Source organism: Nicotiana attenuata, chromosome 12 (assembly GCF_001879085.1).
Source record: "Nicotiana attenuata strain UT chromosome 12, NIATTr2, whole genome shotgun sequence".
NCBI classification, from domain to species: Eukaryota; Viridiplantae; Streptophyta; class Magnoliopsida; order Solanales; family Solanaceae; genus Nicotiana; species Nicotiana attenuata.
In genome coordinates, this window is record NC_032000.1 from 6438086 (window position 1) to 6460344 (window position 22259).

Consider the following 22259-nt stretch of genomic DNA (forward strand, 5'->3'; position numbering starts at 1 on the left):
CTCAAAACGAGTTTGAAAATAAAATTTCATTTGTGATTGATATATAGATTTTAAAATGTTTACTGATTGAGTGTTAGACACCAATGTATCTCATCGTAGTTTCTATTCTAGTAGGTTAGTACCTCATGACTCATGGACAATGTTTCTTTTATCTCATCGTAGTTTCTATTCTAGTAGGTTAGTACCTACTCATGGACTAGTAGGTTAGTACCTCATGATATATAGATTTTAAAATGTTTACTGATTGAGTGTTAGACACCAATGTATCTCATCGTACTTTCCTCGGAAATTACACCGTATATATAAGGTCAAAATTAATTTTATGTATATATAGTAAATGTTGAATATTCCTCTTGATTTCTCCGTATATTTACTTCATTATATTTTAAATTTTCGTGATGAAAATTCTGACTCTGCTGCCGACTACATACATACAAGCATGTCAGGCTGCCTCAGATGACTGTCACAAATTGAAGGCCTGAATGAGAACAGATGACAAAGATCTCTGTAGTGTTAAAGGTATGCAGCATATCAACCCTACTTTTGTTGGATTGATTGAGCCCATCCCTTGTTCTTTTGTTTGATCCATTTAGATTTTCCATGTTATAAATGTCAGAAATAAATACAAAAATTAACTAGCACTACAATGATTGATTATGGGCAATGAGTTCCTTCTCTTTCCATGTCCCTGCTCTTGTTTGCATTCTCTGAGCCTAGCTAGATTTATTTCTTTTCTTGCAGCACCTCTGTTTTGTTTTGCATGGACATAAACAGTACAAGAGAAAATAGGACCGTTCTGCGAGTTCAACTGAATTCATTGTCACAACTAAATGCAAATTTTTGACGGACGCCCCGTCAGAAGGGGACTTCCAATGGAAAGCCCCAAAGAGCTAAGTTGCACGAGGCTCTTCGTTTTTTGTGCCGAACCCGTCTGGACACGGGACGAATTCGGGTTACGTTCCGGATTCGATCAACTAACTTCGGATACTTTGACCTAAGTCCATCGATAAATTTGGGGAATAAAATTGAGATTTTGATTTCTCAAAATTAAAAATAAAACAGATTTAAGACACGGAAAATGTCATACCTTCAATATTATAGTGCTTTTGTCTCATATTTGCTACTTTGTATTTCAGAAAAAACCAAGACTTCAAGGGGTCGTAAACTGAGTTTGGACTTCTGGTAGATAGTAGGAGCGATATAGACGGAGAGTTGGTGGAAGGCCTTGAATGACTTTCTTTTTCTCTTTATAGCTCTTTTTTTTATTTATAATTTTGAATTTTCTTAGCCGAATTCTCGTACCCTTATCCATACCTGGATCCCCACCCTCAAATCTTAAAATTTAGATTTTGTCGAATCCGTACCCGTATCGAATACCCACACCCGAATCCGAGCAACTAAGCCAAGGAGTGATTTTCGACTTCGATCAAAAATTCACATTTGTTGGTAGTATCTTTTGATCGAAATGCGTATATATGTGCAAAAATATTCATACATATAAAAAATAGGTCTATGCTAACTTTGAACTCGCTACTTTTAGATTCTGGATCCGCCACTAAAAAAATACTACTTTATATAGAGCATATATGTCTCTTTTTTTCAAGCATCACTTTTACTTCTATCTGCACAAACATATCAATATTTGTTTTGTGAAAGAGTCAAATGGATTCTAATTCTTCTGACTATCTCCTAAACCATGCTACTATTCCTTCTATTTATTATCAAGGCAATAGAGAGGATGGTAACTTCATTGATTTGGGGCTTAGCCTTAGAGTTTTGCAGCCTGAGGCCTATTATCCATCTGCTCATGGTATGTATGTGTTTTCCCATTTTTTCCACTTTTCCATGTTTGGTTCTTGCAATGACATTCTAAATTAACAAGATTTTATTGAGTTGCATTTAGTTTACCTTTGTCTCTTTTGAAGTTTTAGACAAAAATGTTAGAAATATTAGAACGACGAGTCAAGATTTCAACTTTATAGCTTCTAAATTTTAGAATGACGAGTCAGGATTTTAACTTTATCGGTTTTAAATTTTCGAAAGACGACTTCAAGTGCTAATTAGTAATATCTAATTCTAAATTTAACGTGTACGTACTGAATAATTTTTTTTAATACAAATACACTGTTTGAATAAAAGTTATTCGGTTTCGGTCGAAACCTTATGTGGGCTTCTACCTCCACCCCTACACATTTCTCCAAAATGCTGCCCAGTGGCGGAGCCAGAAATTTCATCAAGGAGGTTCAAAATATAAAGAAATAAACTCATCAAGAAGTCAATGGATCTCAATACATAGTGTATATACATATTATTAAAAAAAATGACCTAGCTATGCAGTGTAATTTTCCAACGAAGTGGTGTCGGTTGACACCCTTTGAGTGCATGTGGCTCCGCCTCTAATGCTGCCGCACCCGTGTCAGATCCTCTAAAAATACACTGCTTTTGGAGGATCCGCTACGCACCAGGCGATATTTTTGAAGAGTCGAAGCAACATAGCACATGATCATATAGGATCCGATCAAACTTATTTGCTTATTAGGTCTTTCACCATCTATTTTTTTTCCCCAAAAAATTAAATGTGAGATTGCTCATTATTCAGTACTTATTGTTAGGTGGCTATGATGAGCTGATAGATTGGCAACATCTGCATCCCCAACTAAGGAATAATTCAAGAACAGATCAATATCCTACTAATTTTGTGGAAAATTATGATGAAGAAGCTGAAGGAATTCAAAGCAAAGAGAGTTGGGCTTATGTGAAAGTTAACATGGATAGAGTTATTGTTGGCAGGAAAATTTGCATTCTTGAACATTCAGACTATTCTAGCCTTGCAATACAACTAGAAGACATGTTTGGTATGTTCTATAGTATCAAAGTTCTAATATATTGCTTCCTACTTAATGCAATATATTCTCCTTTTAAACCAAAAAAAAAAAAAAGTTCTAATAAGAAAATCATACTTTAACAAACAACCTCTCTTTTCAAATACTAATCGTTTTTGCAAACTGAATTATCCAATATATTGGACATTTTAGAAAAATAAGATGTAATCATTTGTTACTTTTTCATATCACTCTTGTTGTTCTAATTAGTGGACTATTAATTAAGTGAGATATTTAGAGATAGATAAAAGGTAATTTACACAAGTACTCTTACGATTTAAGGCTATCAAATCTCTTTATTAAGAGTAAGAACCTTAAAAGACAGATAATATAGACCAGAGGAAGTATATAACTGTCCTAGGCGGATCTATATACTAAATTTGGATGCTTCAGCACCCATTAACCTTGACACAGGGTGTGTATAGTTATTTAGAAATTTTGAGGGAATTGATATATTATTCCAGGAAGCACCCAGGAAAGAAAAAGGTTGATGGGTGCTTTGGTCAAGGAAGGGCAATAGCGGCTTCAATTAAGTGAGGGGGCCGGGAGCTCGAACCTCGGTCGTAACAGGATAATTTTTACTTTCTTCCTTTTACCCCAATTATGTTTTTTTATTTTATTTTATTCCGTAGTTACTTTTTTGACCAATACTACTACTTTATTTATTTCCTTTTCGGACTACTTTTACCCTGAATTTTGTTTTACCTTCCCCCTCCCCCCCCCCCCCCCCCTTTTTTTATTTTATTTTACCTAATAATTCTCTATAGCAAAGAATAAAAGAAACTCCAGAAAACGAATAATTCCCCTAGAGTGGCAAAATTCATCAAATAAAAATTCTAGCAAATTGCATTTTTTGTTACACGCGTCCAAAATATTAATATAAGTTTTTTATTAGCTTTTTTGGCCGACATGTATCCATAGTTGTACACTTGTACTATATGATTGATAGTAACTGCACGTAAAAAAAAGTTAAATATTTACGAAGTTAAAATTCTGGATCCGCTACTGATAACTATATTTGTGTAGGAAAGCAATCCATATCCGGACTAAGGCTATTTCAAGATGGTTCAGAATTTTCCCTATTTTACAAGGGGAGGGATGAGCAGTGGAGGACCGTAGGAGATGTTCCATGGAAGTGAGATTTATTATTAAACTTCTCTTTTTTCCCCTTTATTTATGAATAAGAATAATTTGGCTATTAGCGTAAAGATTTTCTTACACTATTAGTCATGTAGTTTATCGAAAGAAATTCAAAAATAGCCAGATTTACAAGAGGTCACTCAAAAATAGCCACAGTTTCAAAAGTAATCGAAATTTAGCCACTTTTTATGTAAAGATAAATCTGAACGAAAACACTGTTCAAAATCCGAAAACTATTCCAGCATAATATACTGAAATGCCAGTATAATATACTGGAGTTCCAACATAAGTATATTGGAACTCCAGTATATACTGGAGTTCCAGCAAAGTATACTGGACTTCCAACATATATATACTAGAGTTCCAGTATAATATACCGGTCCAGCATAATATGCTGGAAGTTCATACACAGGTGCTCGAATCTCCACTATATTATGCTGGAAATTTTCCTTGTTGCAGCAAAATAGTGGCTATTTTTCAATGACTTTGCAAATACTGGCTATTTTTTAATGACTAGTCCAAAAACTGGCTAGCCCGTGCTATTTTTACAGTTTAACCTGTGCTAGCAGGTTTTAAATATCTGTTATTTCATCAGTGCATACAACTTAAACTTTTATATTATATATGACTACATGAACAGCCAGTTTACGGATCGCGTGAAGAGGCTAAGAATTGTGAGGAAAGATGAAGCATTCATCGCAAGTTCAGCTGCATTACTAAGTTCTGTTTGATACTCAAATCTCAGTTTAGCAGAAGAAGAAACTCAGAGTCCTCTGATTTCTGCTACAACTTTGAAATGTTAACATTTGTTTTTTGTGACTTATTTAATTGTATTAATCCTATTATAATGAGTCTATATATGATTTCGATTTCCATTATCCCTTCCCCAATCGCCCAATGTAATGGAAAATCTATTTAAAAAAAGATAGTTCCATGCAGGGCGGCTCAAGGGATAAGCTAGTAAAGTCTTTATTTTCGCTCCCAAAATTAAGGCCTTAATAGTAAATTTTATAATTTTATTTTCGTTTAAACAATAATTAAATTATACCTTGTAGAAAAGAGTACTGTTATGAAACAATAAAAGAAGAAGAATAGTACAGAGAAAAGTAGAGAGAGAGAATTCTTATTGATATGGGATGAATTACAATGGAATAGAACCCTCTATTCATAAAGAGAGGGTGACTTAGCCACCTAGTAATAAACCCTAGAATCTCTCTAAATATAGACATTCGCAATAAATAAAATTCTATTTATAACACTCCCCCTTGAATGTCTATTCAACAGATAATGTGCCTCGTTAAAACCTTAACTAAAATAAAACCCAGTAGGAAAAAAAATTCTAGAGAAGGAAAAAAAGTACACATATCTAATAATACGCCTTTCGTTTGCCTCGTTAAAAACCTTGCAAGGAAAACCCAGTGGGACAAAACCTTGTAAGGAAAAAAGAGTACAACGCGTATTAACTCCCCCTCATGAGAGCATCACTTCACATCCTTAAGCATTTGCATTCCAATCTTGTGCACCATCTTTAAAAGATCTTTGGTAGATATTTGATAAACAAATCAGCCATATACTTGATGAATATATTGCACCTTGAAATCATCATTCTTGATAAAGATGGATTGTCTTCATATGATCTTGTTGGAATCGTCAGTTTAATATCTTCACATAGAGGTGAAAACTCTTGCTATCATATTATCATGCATATAGTTATAGCAAGATACATTTGTGCACAAATTGCATTGAGGATGTAGTACTTCATGACCATGAATTCTATATGCTTTAAGCAATTTAAATCCTTCAGAGATTGTTAAGTTATATAAGCCATATAGTAGACTTTAGATGCATATCAAGTTTTCATGTCATGCTAGACATATAAGATAACGAAAACTGATTGCACATACCATTGACTTATACTTTCAAGTGTTTGAACTACATGTTCAAAACTACATGTCTTTCACGTGAAACCAATTCTATTCGAAATTGTTTCTTCCGACTTAAGATCCTCATATATATTTACCGCTATCATAGATGTCGTCGACGAACATTCTATATCGGTTCCAACCTCCTTATTTTTCATAAAGACATAACATAGAGTTTTCTTCATTCATATATTCAGGTACTTGAATCTCTCATGAGATTTTATGAAGTGTTATGTCATGTGATCTTCTAGAACACTTGCCTCCTTTATTATGAACATTTTGATCATTTGCTCATCGTCTTTATCAAGAAGTTTATTTGAAACCGATTTTCTATACGCTTTAAGCTTACCATAGACTTTGTCCTTAGACTTAATAGGAGCATTTGCAATGAGAATATAGTTACTTTCTTTGGGTCAGCAAATGCGTCCGGCATGCTTTGCAATATATTGCAGATGAATTATCCTTTATGAACTTCAAGTTCATATTATCTTATTCGAGGATCGAGATGTATAAATAATAATTCATTCCATGTAACTTTTTCTCAACTGTTTATCATGTCTTCCCCTCATGTTAGAAAAACTAACTTGGTACCTCAACTTTGAGAATCTACCTTTGTGCGTTATGGTGTTAATCAAAATCTACACCGCACATCAATAATAATAAGATGGAATTATTTGGTTCCTGACCCATAACCACTTGTGATGGGAGAAAATAATATACTTTGGTATATAACGTATATCAAACTGATATAGATAACTTTGTTCTCATAAACAATTGTTTGGCTATTAAGTAGAGGCACTTAATAAATTATTTTGCTAAACCAACTGTGATGTAAACCAACTTATCAAGATGAACTTCTTGAATAGAAAATCTGGAAATTATGCTCGAAATTAAATTATTGAGCAAGTTACCTCGCAAAACACCATGTTGCGGGTTATTAATATTCGCACATGTAACCATCTCATAGATGCATCTTATGTAGTATACATGGCAGGTGAATGGGCTCATATTCACCTTTGATATTTCCAACATTCATGGGATCCAATCCCAATTTTAGTTGATTTATCAATTAATGAGAACAGGCAACATAAGAGAATTCGTAAAGAACTTTCTAGTTCTTTAATATTTACCCATGTGAATTCTCTTTTATTTTTGCACATCATACTTAAATTGATATGGGTAAACCAATTATGCCAACTGAATAAATTATCAATATTGATAAACTTCATATTTACACCATGACGTGTGCAATTATCAATAAACTCCAAGTTTATTATGATATGGGTTTTTATATCAATAAACTTCTCTTTATTGTGGCATTCTTTTGTTTGTGTAGTACAAACCGAAGAATAAAGCGGGTAGCTTTTCACATACATATTACCCTGCTACAAGTTGTAGTAATAGAAGATATTAAATCTTTCCTTTATTTATAGTCTCAATATAATCAATCGCTTTCGCGTATACTTTGGAAACTGAATAAGTTTCTTTGAGACTTACTACAACACAATACCTTATTGGTAATTAATTGTGTTTCTCCAAAATAGTAATAATTGGCTCTTCCAGAGCTCTCAATTAATTTTGTAGTACCACATATTCATCAACAGACATATGGTGAATATCTCTTTTAAAGAGAAAGTTATACCATTATGGTTATGGTCAAAATTATGTGCAAGATATGTTTCATGCATTACCATTGTCTTTTAATAATCACAGTGCCAAAATATTTTGGCGTACAATAAGTACGTGACCAATGACCATTTATGCCATAATAATGACATTATTTTCTTATTTCCTCTCAAACCTCCTTCTAGAGGTGAGCGTGGTATATTCACTACCACTAGCACGTTCATATTCCTCCAAGAATGAATATGTATTCATAAATCAGATGTTGTCACATTCACATCATGAATGGACCATAATCATCTATATGTGCTTTATAAAATCTCATGTCAAATCGATGACGAATATTACTTTCAGAGAGTGAAGGATTATTTTGAGAATCCTTATCATTCTCATTATCATAATGATGACGATTATAATTTCGTCTATTGCCACGTCCACATCCATTGATACCTTCACGGTAATAATTTTGTCTTCTTTCAGACTTATCACATATTGCTATCACATTCTCTTAAAGGAATGAGAATGGAGCAAATTCAATGGGACGGATTTTCACTTCTTGTGCTCATAATCATACATGAATTTGATCATGGCAAGACATAGAAAGTTTACCACTTCAGGTGGTTATAATTTCTTACAAACTCCATTAGAGTTATAATCAAACTTTGTTGTCTTTGCTTGTATATAAAATCAAATTATAGAATTTCAAGAATTTAAAAGAGAAAAATAAAGTAAAATACTTACCTTAAATCCAAAATTTAATCATGAAGGAAGTTTATGGAATAATTGATAATCATTATGCTCAATCGAAAGCTTCTACTCAATTGGTTAGAGTCTTGTGCTGATAACGTGTTATGAAACAATAAAAGAAGAAGAATAGTACAGAGAAAAGTAGAGAGAGAGATTTCTTATTGATATGGGATGAATTACAATGGAATAGAAACCCTCTATTCATAGAGAGAGGGTGACTTAGCCACCTAGTAATAAACCCTAGAATCTCTCTAAATATAGACATTCACCATAAATAAAATTCTATTTATAACAAGTACAAATTTTTTATAAAAAATGAAAGAAAGAAAGATTGCCTACTTTTTAATAGTAGTAATATTTTAGAATTTTAATTAATTATTTAAATCTTCATCCTATTAATAAGTTTTTTGCAACAATATCCAATGTAATGTATTGCAATATATGGCTAAAATCTTATTAACTTGAACTAATTCTTATCAATATAAATAACAATATTAATATATGAATTAAACGTTCTCTGTCTTTCAAAAAGACTATACTATAACCGATTTATGGGAAAAAAGGGAATACTAAATTTGGCTTTTGCTCAAACTATCACAAAAATCTCTCTTCCCTAGCTAGCAGTTTGTTGTCAATCATCAATTATTCCCATGATTCTTTCCTAGCTGTTAGTTCTAGTTTTTTAGAATTATCTTTATATTGCCTAATATACTTTCCAATTTCTTGTGTATATAATGCAATCGTGAGAAAATTCTAGTTCAATTCTCTTTTACCGAAATTAATAGAGAAACTTCTACCTAGGAGCTTTTTTTGGGAAATTTTGTGTTGCATGTAGAAGATGAATAGAATGTCCAGAACTAACTTCACCAATTGTTTGTTATTGTGTATATACGTAAATCATCACTCGACAGACGTTAAATTCTTTTCAAGATCCTCTAGAAATTTATTCTCACCATGAATACTAATTCTACCGACAAACAAAGGCATCTGGTTCTCTAAAGGAAGTATATCCTTAATGCACATTGAGTATGTTCTACTATCCTGTGTCCAGAGAGGGCCAACTCTACCCCCAAAGACACCAAAGAAATTAAATAACTTTAGGCTCCAACAAAATTAAGAATTAAAAATTACTTAATTATGTACTTATCATTAATGATATTTGGTTACTTTCGACTTTTTTTTTGTCTTAATTCACTCCAACTTGAATCCATGTTCTTTATAATGTTGGATTTGTACTATCTTTTCTTGAACTTTTCGGGTGAACTTGCAACATTTTTCAAGCTAATTAGATTTTTAATGATTAGAATCCTTTCATTTAACCTTATATGTCATTATGCTATTACTAGTTCAACTTATTTATGAAAACACTTTAATTGGCATACTCAAGGTAAGAAGTGTTAATTCTTTTTTTTTTAATTGTATTGCTTATAGAATAAGTGTAAAAAAATCTATATTAGTTGCCTTAGTTGGATAAAAATCAAAGCTAAAATCAATAAAATCTCATCTAACATTAAATAAAGGGGATACATATTTTAATTATTAATTACTCCGCGCGTTCACTTTTACTTGTTCATGTCACGACCCTAAACTCAAACCTATCGTGATGGCGCCTATCAATAGTACTAGGCCAGCCGACTTCCACAATACTACGATAATTCATTAAAAGTTATACCAAAAGACATCATGTTTAGCAGAATCTCATAAAAGAAAACAAAAGTTGAACTCAAAAATAGAAATGCTGAAAGTAAAGTCCCAAACATCGGGGTGTCACTGAGTCATGAGTCACTACTACAAACTTTTCTGATAACAACAACACCAACATAGTCTGGGAAAAATCCAAAATACAACTATGGTAAAGATAGAGAAGAAGAAAGCAGGACCGCTGTAACGACCCGACCCGTCGTTACGGGAGTTATCGCCCCGTTTTCCCCGTTTTATGCTTCTATATGTTTCATTATATGTGTTTGGAGAATTTGAAGTAATTCGGATAGAGTTCGATTGGAAATGAGACAATAAGTCTCTTTATGAGAAGGTCAGTTTGGAAAAGTCAACCGAATGTTGACTTATGAGTTAGAAGGCTCGGAATGGATTTCCTATGATTCGACTAGTTTCGGGGGATGATTTGTGACTTAGGAGCGCAATCGGAATTGAATTTGGAGGTCCGGTGTAGAATTAGGCTTGAATTGGCTAAGGTTGGATTTTGGCGAATTCCGGATGGTAGGTGAGATTTTGATCCGAGGGTCGGAATAGAATTCCGAGAGTTGCAGTAGCTCCGTTAGGTGATTTTTGGATATGCGTGCAAAGTTTCAGATCATTCGGAGGTGTTTAGGTCGGGTTTTAGATCAAATGCAAGTTTCGGAAGTTTTAGTTTAACTTAGGCTTGAATCCGTGGTAATTCGATGATTTTTGTGTTTATGATAGTGTTTTTATGTTACGAGCAAGTTTGAATGAAGTAATAGAACATATCTGTGCATTTGGTTGAGGTCCCGAGGGCCTCGGGGAGAATTCGGGTGGTTAAACGAGAGTTTTGAGGTGTAATTGCAGGTCAGATTTTCTGTCATCTGGTGTTTCCGCTTCTGCGGAAATGGACTGCAGAAGCGGGTACGTGGTCGCAGAAGCGGTCGTGGCCGGCTAGGGAAATTTCCGCAGATGCGGAAGGTGGCTCGCACCAGCGGGTCCGCATAAGCGGACAATGTGCCGCAGAAGCGGTTTTGAAGGAACCGCAGAAGCGGACTTCGCGTCGCATAAGCGAAGTCCGGGCTTCTAAGTGAAAACCGCTTAAGCGGAAATGTGGCCGCAGAAGCGGTCCCGCATAAGCGAAAGCGGGACCGCAGAAGCGAAAATCGCTGGGCGACAGAAGGGTTTTAAAATAATATTTCATCCGCTACCCTTTCATAATTTTCCTCCATTGTTGACGTTCTTAAGAGCTTTGAACAAGGAAATTCGAGGTTTTTGATTGAGAATCACTTGGAGGTAAGTTCCTTGGCCTAAATATTCGATTTTATGGTAGAAATTACATGTAAATTGTAGAAAATTCCTCAAAAACGGGTCAAGCAGGGCTTGGAAAGCTGTGATGTAAAAATAGAATTTGGAGGGTCAAACGAGCTCCGATTTTGGTAAACTTTATATGCACGGACTTGTGGCGAGACGAGGAATCTATTGGTGTGATTTTCGGAATTTTTCGAGAAGTGGGCCCGGGGCTCGGGTTTTACCAACTTCGTGAATTTTAGTACTTTTCGAGTATTTATGATTGGGTTATGTTTCTTTAACCCATATTTATGTATTCGTTGTGATTTTGACTAGATTCTACACGCGAGGAGGTCGATACGAAAGGAAAAGGCATTGCGGACCATTCTACGGCCGGTTAGAGGTGAGTAGTTGGTGTATATGATGGCCTGAGGGTTTGAAACCTCGGCTTATCACATTGTGACGCTATTGTAGGGCGTGACTCGCACCCCATGGCAGGTGTGGGATTGGTTATATCTGGGGATTGAGACTTAGTCCATCCCGAACAAGAATATTTCTATATTGGCGACTGATACGCACCCTGTATTGAATATATCTGGGCTTATTGCCGTGTTTGGGGCCTTGTGCCGATCTGTAGCATCCTTAGAGGATAAATGTCATTGTGATAGCATGCTTTGTTTAATCATTGATCTCAGTCCTGTGTTTAATCACTGTTATGAAATGCTAAGTCACTTTTCCTGAAGTTAAATATCTAAAGTATATTCTTCTTAATAAATTGGAAATTGGGAAATTAATTGAATCTGTTACGTGACTCATATGCATATTGTGGACTGAGTATGGATCGGGCTGCACGCCGCAGCGAATGATATGATTATATTGCGCTTGGGCTGAAGGAGCCCCTCCGGAGTCTGTACACACCCCCAGTGAGCGCCGTCGACGTTAAATGGATCGAGCTACGCGCCGTAGCGGTCATGTGCATTGCATTGCATCATTACATTTTACTTGACTGTATTATTTGAAGTTGTTTTGCTGTTAGATTGTAGTAAGGTGTAAGACTGTTAGTTTTAGCTTTGCTTTGTGGCATTTCGTGGATTTCTTATCTTCAGACAATTTATATGCTTATTACTCACTGAGTCGGTAGTACTCACCCCTACTCCCTGCACCTTGTGTGCAGATTCAGGTACACCGGAGGCTTAGCTGAGTAGTCTTTGTTTTCCAGAGCTTATCAGAGTTGTTGAGGTAGCTGCTTGACGTTCGCAGGACCTGACTACTCTTCCTATTTCAGTTTTATTTATATATACATTTCCAGACTTGAGTATTTTCGTTCAGATATTGTTATTCAGATTGTTTTAGAGGCTCTAGACTCGTGACCCCAGGTCTTTGGGAGCGTTTTATCAGACTTCGCATTTTTTTCAGTATTATTCTATTATAAATATTGGGTTATTATTCTAATACTATTATAATCTCTTTAGATTGTCAATTTGAGGTTTACGGTTAATTTTGGAACGATTGTGGTCAGGCTTGCCTAGCAATATTGTTGGGCGCCATCACGACCGGATTTGGGGTCGTGACAATCAGACAAGAAGACGGGGCAACCTATTGTTGGTTAATGCGACATGACCCTGAAAAGTGGACTTTGCATGCGGATGGTAGCAGACGATGGGGAACTTTGACTACAAATGTGTCAGAGTCTTTCAACGGGTTATTGAAGTCGGCTAGAGGATTTCCTGTCACAGCCATGGTGCGGATGTCGTTCAAGCAGATGACAGAGAGGTTTCTTGAAAGTTCTGCAACTGCAACGTCATTGATGGAGAGGGGTGTTGAATTTTTGCCAGTGCCGATGAAGAGATTTGAGAAGTACAGATGGCGAGCACATTGACATTTATTTTTGCAGTATGATAACGAAAGAAATATTTTTGAAGTTCGCACCGCTATCCATCAAAATCGGGGGAATAATGTACATACTATAAATGAATCTACAAGGTTATGCTCTTGTGGGAAATGGTCTATCTACCACATGCCTCCAAGTGCTTTCAAAAAGTTGGTTTAGGTATAACCAACTATGTTGATCAACAATATAGTGTTGCGAAGTACCTAAACACATATTGTGGGCAGTTGCAGCCAGTGGGTGCTGAGCATTATTGGCAGCCTGAACCATTTAAAATGGTGTGTAACAAGTCCTATTTGCGTCGAATGCAGGTGCAGAAGAGAACGTGTATACGGAACCAAATGGATGTTAGTGATACCGTTTATGCGCGCAGATGTGGTATATGCTCGCAAACAGGACACGAGCGTCGAAAATGTCCTTCGGCTGGTTTGGATGGCAATAGTAATCAAGCTCGTGGTGGGCGTTCTTGAAAAGGAGATTTTAATTATTCAGAATTTAACTATAAATTTGCACGTAAAGTTGAAATATAGTAATTTTTTTCAATTGACGAAGATATTTAATTTTTTATAGTGGTATTTGTCAGTTTGTGTCCACCTCAAATATTTTTCACTGATATACTTCCCATCAGTATAACTATCGTATAGCTTTGCCGTAAAGAATTAAGCTGATGGAAAGAACCAACTAAACTTTTTTTATGTCTATGTTGTGATTTGAACTATAATTTTTAAAGTTGCACCTACGATTTTATTAGAGGTGTTAAACGGGCCGGGTCAGCCCGGTTCCGGACCGGCCCAGACCGGTAGAACCCAGAACCGGCCCGGATCGGTAAGAGGGGGCTGGGCTGGGCTGGGTAGGGGGGTTGGCTCGGTTTAGTAGGCCCAAATGGGTAACCGGAACCGGTTGAACCCGATAGAGTGAATAGTACCTCTTACCGGGTTAACCGGCGCGGACCGGCCCGGTTCAAACGGCTATATTTTTTTTTAATTTTTCGAAATGGTGGGCCCCACTGACAGTTGGCAACGGTCAGACCATGTTTTGGTCCGTTGGCCAATGGAAATATCGCACAAATAGCCTATTTTTTTTATTTATTTTTAACCCTTTTTCAATTTACAAAACTAACCTTCTCTAAAACTATAAACTACCCCCTACCCCCCCCCCCCCCTTCATTTCTTCACTCAATACTCATTTCTCAATCTCAATTTCTCTCATTCTCTCATTCTCAAGACTTCAAGTCTTCAATTCATCATTTCATCTTCTAATTTTATTTGACTCTCTTTTCTTGAATTTAATTTATCGTGTTTTGTCATCTTCTAATTTTATTTGGCCCTCCAACTCTTTCTCTTATTTAATATTTTAATTGCATATTTAATTTTAGCTTATACTTTAAATTTTACAATATGTTTAATGCTGCTAAAAGAGCGTGTAAAAGAGTTACTGATAGGGAAAATAAAAAAAAAGGTAGTCCTTCAGCATCTGGTAGTAATAGTAATAACCCATTATCATTCACACATGTTTCTGAATCATCGCCTAATGATAATGTAGATATAGATTATGAACAATTACAAGAAGATTTTGGAATAGAAGATAATGAAATAGGAATGGAAGATGAGATACCAGCTACACCTACTAGTGTTGGAGTTGGTAGTGTTGGGGTTGCTACAAGGGGTGGTGGTCGTGGCACTAGTAGTAGACCACCTGTGGCTCCGACTACTAATCGTAGGAAAAGAAGTAAGGTTTGGAATTTTTTTGAAATAATAGAAGGTACTGATAGAGTTAAATGCAAACTTTGTAAAGGTGATTTTAAACATTTAACTGGAGGAAATTTAGGGGGGACTGGGACGCTTAGTAGACATATGTGAACTGAGCATCCCATAGAATGGGGCGCTGATGGTGATGGAAATCAAACAACTATTAACCCTACTACTGGAGGTCTAGTGAAATATGATAAAATGAAGGATCTTGAGGAGTTAGCAAAAATGATTGCTTTGGGTTGTCTACCTTTTTCTTTTGCTTCTTCATCATATCTTATTATGTATATTCAAAGGATTTAAAATCCTTTATTTAAAGGTATCCCTAGAAGTACTTGTAGAGCTGATATCTTTAGACTTCATGGACAATATCAAACATACATACGTTATTTGTTTAGCCACCTTCCTTGTAGAGTTTCTCTAACTTCTGATATTGGCCATGCTGTTAATGGAAATGATTATTTGACAATTACATGTCATTGGATAGATGATACTACTTGTGTGCAAAAACATATTATCGCTTTTAGATATGATGAAGATCAGAGTCATACTGCTGCATTTATAAGTAGTACTATTTGTGAAGTAGTTGAATTTTATAATCTAAAGCAAAAAGTATTGTGTATGTCTTTTGATAATGCTTCTAACAATAATGCCGCAATTTCAATATTAAAAATGCATTTGCAACCACCTCTTGCTGAAATTTTTCATGTTAGGTATACATGTCATGTTTATAATTTAATTGTTAAAAGTGGTCTTGATTTATTTTCAACTGAGATTACTCGTGCTAGAAGAGCAGTTGGTGTTATTCAAGGAAATAATAGACAATCTAGAATAACGGAATTTAAGAATAAGTGTGTCCAGTATAACCTTAAACCCAGATTCATGCCAGACGAAATTGTTACTAGATGGAATTATACATATATATTTTTAAAATGTTGCTACAAATATAGATTCCCAATAACTGAAGTTGCTAATGCGCATTGTACTGATCCAAACCGTATGTTAACAACTAGTACTTGGGAGGTCATTAATGATGTTGTTAGATTTTTACATAAATTTTATACAGCTACTGTTGAGTTTTCTGGAGCATATTACCCTACTGTTACTATGGCTTTAGTACATATAGCTGAAATTACTTTTCTACTCTTTGAATTTAAGAAGAAAGAAAAATATAAGAATGTTGTGGAAAAAATGCAAGCAAAATTCAAAAAATATTTCTTTCCAATTCCTCCGATTTACTTAATTGGTGCTGTTTTAAATCCTTCTATTAAGATGTCTGATTGTCACCAATTAATGAATGCTTTATATACTTATATGGAGATTGGAGCAACTGAAACCCCAGATTTATATGTTTCTATGAACATGCTAAATGAATATTTACAACAATTATATAATTATTATGCAAATGTAATTGATGATGCTGCTCGTACTGAAGGCAATGTTAATCCCACTATGCACTGTAGCACTTCTGCTACTGTTGATGATGAAGAAGGCTTTAATAGTTTTAATATTTTTTTCTACATTTTCTAACACTCAAACCAGTAGCAGGAACATTGATGAACTTCAATTCTACTTGCAGAAGCAAAAAGAGCCTCGCACAAAGGAATTTTCACCGTTGGGATGGTGGCATGAGAATGGAAAGCAATTTCCTGTTCTTTTCGCTATAGCTCGGGACGTGCTGAATGTGCCAATTTCTACTGTTGCATCGGAGAGTGCATTTAGCCAAGCAAGACAACAACTTGGAGACACCCGCCACTCATAGGGAAGCAATGCTTTGGAAGTTTTAGTATGTTTCAGAGATTGGATTAGATCGTAACTAAGAAATCAAGGACGTGAAGATGTTGATAGCCCAGAAGACGAGGAACTTGGAGATATATTAACACATGGTAACCCATCCGAATTTTAACACTCCAGAAGAAGGTCAATCGGTTCATATTGATTATGAAGAACTTACTAAGGCAATGCAAAACCTTTGAATTTACTTGTTGTTAAAAATGTAAACCTTTCAATTTGTATGTTTGAATTATGAAATAAAACTAGCACTTGCAATAAGTGCAATTTTTTCTCATCTTCCTTGTATTCTTTATGTTAGTACTTTGTATTAGTATAACTTACAATATTTATACAAAAATCCAAAAAAAATATTAAAAATACACTAAACCCGGCCCGGCCCGCCCCCCTCAACCCGTAACCCTTACGGTTCAATTTTTACCCGGATGAACCCGAATCCGTTAAACCCGTTAAGAACCAACCCGGAACCGACCCGGACCGTAACCCGTACGGGTCCAAAAAATAGAGGCCCGGCCCGGCCCACCCGTTAAACACCCATAGATTTTATTGGTCAATAGACTACAGTACTGTTATTTATCTTAACGCTCTCTTATACGTGAAAATTATTCCTTGTACCTTTTTTTACTGAAAATTCAGTACAACCCTGTGAGCACGTGATTTTTGCCTCGCTCAAATATTCCTTTAGAATTCTTAAAATTAGGATTTCCCTTTTATTATTTGATTTTTAGGATTTAATTGCGTAATTTTGTGTGTATTTTTACTCGTGTGTGCATGATAATTCATTAAAAAAATACAAAAAATATTGCATGAGCATTTAGGATTCAATTTTGCATATTTTTAGACTAATTAGTAATTAGGCTTGTACAAAAAATACAAAAAAATCACAAAGAAGTTTTGATTTGTTTTGTATGGCTTTAATTTTAGTTTTAGGTTTATTAGTTTTCTTTAAATTGGTATTTTATTAATAGTTTTGATTATTAAGTATAGCTTAATATAGTTTGGTAAGTTAATTTAGTTTTTTAGGTTTAATTTTAGTTTTGTTTTAATTTGAGAAGAAAAAGATTAAAAAGGAAATAAAAGAAAAGAGAAACAAAAGAGAGACCAGCATTGGGCCAATCTCCCTTAATCTGGTCAAGCCCAAGCCAAAATCTCCTTAAACCCGTCCAAAACCCTGCAATCCAGCCCAAATGTTGAACCCCAGACCCGGTCCAACCCAGCCATACAAAAACGGCCCCGTTTGGCTAATTTTAAATCCTAGCCGTCGAGGTTTCTCGATCGAACTTCTGGGAAGCTAGGATCTTCAGGTATAAAGCTGTCTGAACGCACCCCCTACCCCCTCTCATCGTCCCCACACACTCTTAGAGAACCCTCACCGTCTCCGCCGTCTGCCGCCGCCGGAAATCGCCTACGGCGGCGGCGAGTCCCCAAACCACCCCAGATTTACACCTGAGCATCTCCTCACCCCCTCTTTCCAAATCCCCATTCACCTTCCATCAAATCGAACCCCAATTGTTCGAATTTCAAATGGAAAATCCAAAACCTAGCGCCGCCCTTGTTTCCTCCGGTGGTGGCGCAGCCCCAATCAACCCCAAAATCACACCCTTGAACCCTTACCACCTCCTCTCCACTAATCTATGTTCAATTTCTCTCAAAAGCCCCCCAAATTGTTCGAATTTTAGATCTAGGGTTCAGGGTCCAGACCTCTGTTGCATGAAGTTTATTCGAGGTGTTATTGGTTCATCCCTCGATAATGCTATTTACTTGCTCTTATTAAGAGCAAGTGGGTGACATTGTTGGGGCGAAAATCAATGGTTCGATGTCTGTTTTTTTGAGTCTGTCCAAATAAGGTAAGCACTTCTTCACTTCCTTTAGTTTTTCCTTCAGTTTCAATTCATTTTTCTTCCTCACCCTCTTCCTTTGATCTGAAATTCATGTGATCTGAAGTTTATGCGCAGATTCTAGTTTTGAATTAATTTCTATACCTGTTTCTCCTGTTAATCGAACTGTTGAATCTCGACCTTTATGAATGTTTTGTGTTGATTAATTTAGGTTTAGGTTTGTTTAAAATACTCGTTAAATGGTCCTGTGAGTGCTGTTTGCTTGGTTCATGTTTCAATTTGTTTCCCATTTGATTTTCTGCATTTTTTTTAAGAATTGTTCATAGTTTGATCCGTTTGAAGCCCTAGTGTTGGATTAATCCTGTTTGTCATATTTTAAGAGGTTTAGGGTTTAATTGTCAATCTAAAAACTAGAGGGGACTCAGGGGAAGGGGTAGAAGGTAAATAGCAGGCTGCCTAAGGGTAAATTAGGGAATAGAGTTCAGGGAATCTTTCCCTAACTGCTTGGGAAATCCCTAGAAGCTTCTAGCAAGGGACTCTAATTAATTTTCAGTTTGCTAACTTGATATACAAGTCAAAAAATGAGGGGCTAAAGTGCAAAATAAAATCTGCAGAGATGCCCTAATTTCTTACCTATAAAGGCATCCTTTCCTTGCTATTGAAGTCAGTTTTTGGATGGGCTAAAATCCTGCAAGAGATCAGATTTTAGAGAGAAAAGAGCCCAAAAGAAAAGAGCTAAGAATTCTGCAAAATTGAGAGATTTTAGAGAGCCAAAAAGATCTTAGAGCCTACAGATTCTGAGAGCAAAGATTTTAGATACTGCAGAGATGAGAGAAGCCTACAGACTTTATTTTCTACTATTCTATCGAATTTTTGCTCTAATTTTTAAAGTTTCCAACTCCTGAAACAATTACTGAGCAATTGAAGGTTAAGATGGCTTGATTTTGGTTGGTTTGCAAGAGTTTTGGTTCAATTGTGGTTTGGTTTGTGATTACTGAACATTGTTTTGAAAGTCCTGGTGTTTCGAACCTGTTTCAAAATCGATTTTCTTTGGTTGATTTCTGGGCTAACTCTGTCGCTGATCTTTGGTGCTGCTTGCTGATATCTCCATTTGCTTTTTCTCTTCAATTTCCAGGTACGTGTTCTGAATCTATCATGATGTAGCTCTCAAGTTGGGAATAAAAATAAAAACCATGTTGATTTCTTCTGTTTTATGTGTTCATTCGATTCGATGTAGTTCATTTAGCTTCATTGATTAGATAAATCTTCACGTTTTGTAATTAACTAGAGACTGCTTGAACTCATGAGATACATTTGGATCTGTTGGTTATGTTAGCTGTAATGTGGGTTAATTTAGCAATCTATATTAGCTAAATGCAGGGGTTGTTCCAGGAATTGTAGGTTATACCACCGTTTTGTATCTGATCATGTATAGTATTTGAATTTGATGCATGAAGTTCAGCATATGTTAATCTTAGTTATTCCATGTATAGATATGTTAGTCAAAGGAGTCCAGGAATGAAACGTTGAGAGATTGCATCGCTTCAGTATGTTGTTGGCTTTAATTTGAAATCCTGCATATAGAAGTTCACATTAGGTGATGAGTTTGAAGGGGGGGGGGGGGTGCTTTATTTTAATGGAATCAGTGTTTAACACAAAATTGGAGTTGATGGCAGGACGTGAATAATTTGTGAAGCATGTAATATTTCCTGCATATTAAGTTGTCAGATCAAGTTTATGTAGCGTAATTTCTGGATTCGTACGTCTCCTGATGTCCATTTGGGCTCGATTCCGAGGTGGATTACCTCCAGTTGTAAGGTTTGGGCCTCTTATGGGCCTGAATGCCGGAATGCTTTGAGATAAGTTCTTGTTGCCTCAAAGTGAAAAGGTCCAGTAATTGCTGGGCCTATTCCAAGCCCAAGATGTTGAAGGCTTTGGTCCCAGTTTTTATCTTCCTTTGGCTTGATGTTTTTAAAAATGAGATCGTAAGTATTTGGGCCTTCCGAGTCAAACAGTGGACTCGAACCAAGGATTTCTTCAATAATGGAAATTGTCCTTGTTTGAGTTTGGGCTTGATCTTGGGGCCTAAATCTTCCTAAATATTTTGATGTTAGTTAATTCTTAATGTAATTATGTGAACCCTTTTAACTAGAGTAGGAGTTGAACCATAATAGATAATAATAGCTCATTAGTTCTCCGAATTTTAGAACATCCTTAAAAAATGAAATCGAGGTGCGCCACGCCGAATAAAATCACAAATTGTGTGGCCCTCCTTAATTATGTCTTTAAAAATATTTAGAACTCGGGGCGTGCCATTAGGCGAATTTCCATGGCCTCCCGCAAAGTTAATAACACGTTAGTTGCTTTAGGCGCGTTCTTTAATAATTTTACCTTCCTAAATTCGGGTGTGCATTTCATGTGACCCAAATCCAAATCCCAAAACGTTGAATAAAATGTGTCGAGGATCCGGGTGCATTTCATGTGACGTGATCCGATAACATATTTTAAACGACGTTCAATTTCCTAAAATTAATTAAAAGCGGTAAATAATTCTAAAATTGCACTTTAGGACGACATGTATAAAAATCAGATTTCAGCCATTTATAATAATTTAAGCGACCGTGCTAGGGATCCGGGGGTGCCTAACACCTTCCCTCGGGTCAACAGAATTCCTTATTCAGATTTTCTGGTTCGCAGACTCCAATTGGGAAGTCGAAATTTTCCTCGATTTGGGATTTAAGTTAAACCGGTGACTTGGGACACCAAAAGCCAATCCTATCCCAAGTGGCGACTCTAAAAAAAAATAAATAATCCCATTTCGAATAATGTCACTTTAAATGGAAAAATTCCCTTATACATTATCCTTCGGGGTAGGTGTGTAAAGAAGGAGGTGTGACAGCTCTGGCAACTCTGCTGGGGATCAAAACCCAGAACATCGGTTCGGGGTTTAAGAATTCGAGCTTAGAATAATTGTTATGTTTGGCTTTATATGATTTTCCTACATGTTTCCTGCTAAATGTGCTAAATGCTTTACCGCTTTGATATTATCTGAACTGTATATAAACTGTGCCGAAACCCTTCTCTTCTCACCTCCGGGGATGTGCTTACTGGTTGAGACTCCCTATTCTGTTAGTGTCATACCCTGAAATAAGAAAGAGGCTCGGACAAGTTACTAAGCCGGACGATCTTGCGGGTCCCCGGTACGTAGCCCCCTCCTCGACTCGAGTTGTCCGCTCGGGTACACAGTCTAGAACAGATACCCAGGTTTTGAACCTAGAATAACTTGCCCTCATGCCGGATCCCTAGTAGGAACGTCTGTTTGCATCATGTGCATTTGACTTAGGGGACTCAACACAGGGGTTGGGTCCTTCTAGGACAGGTGACTTGAAATGAAAAGACCATCCCGATGCATCTTACGTGCTACTTGCGCATTTATTTACTCGGCTTTGCATGTTGACCGACTTGTATATAATGAGAGATAATTGAGAAAAATAGCAGTGTAAGACTCAGTGAGGATAACCTTTTGTTGTGAAAAACCAATGTCAAAATAGTACCGAAATGCTGCCGGATTTTTGAAAAGTGAAAAGAAAAAAAAAAGAAAATATCTGAAAAAATAGGTAGAAAATTGTCGTTCAAAATAGTTTTGATTTTGGCAAATCTGCCCGAACTACGCTGGTTTGATTCTCACCGGATGTGAGATACGTAGGCAACCC

The 22259-nt window shown here is 36.1% G+C and overlaps 1 protein-coding gene across 1 annotated transcript; it reads left to right on the forward strand.

The window, feature by feature from the left end:
- Positions 1663 to 13160, forward strand: LOC109235840 (auxin-responsive protein IAA32-like). Its single transcript, XM_019402089.1, has 5 exons — positions 1663 to 1810; positions 2613 to 2855; positions 3909 to 4017; positions 4663 to 4747; positions 12993 to 13160. Exons 1-5 carry the CDS (start codon positions 1663 to 1665, stop codon positions 13158 to 13160), a joined length of 753 nt encoding a protein of 250 aa, XP_019257634.1.

What these genes read in the sequence shown, in the direction of transcription:
- LOC109235840 (XM_019402089.1), top strand. Translation starts at nt 1,663, where the DNA reads ATGGATTCTAATTCTTCTGACTATCTCCTAAACCATGCTACTATTCCT. An exon ending in CTATTATCCATCTGCTCATG is followed by an intron (nt 1,811 to 2,612) that starts GTATGTATGTGT and finishes ACTTATTGTTAG; the next exon opens with GTGGCTATGATGAGCTGATA. An exon ending in GTAGGAGATGTTCCATGGAA is followed by an intron (nt 4,018 to 4,662) that starts GTGAGATTTATT and finishes CTACATGAACAG; the next exon opens with CCAGTTTACGGATCGCGTGA.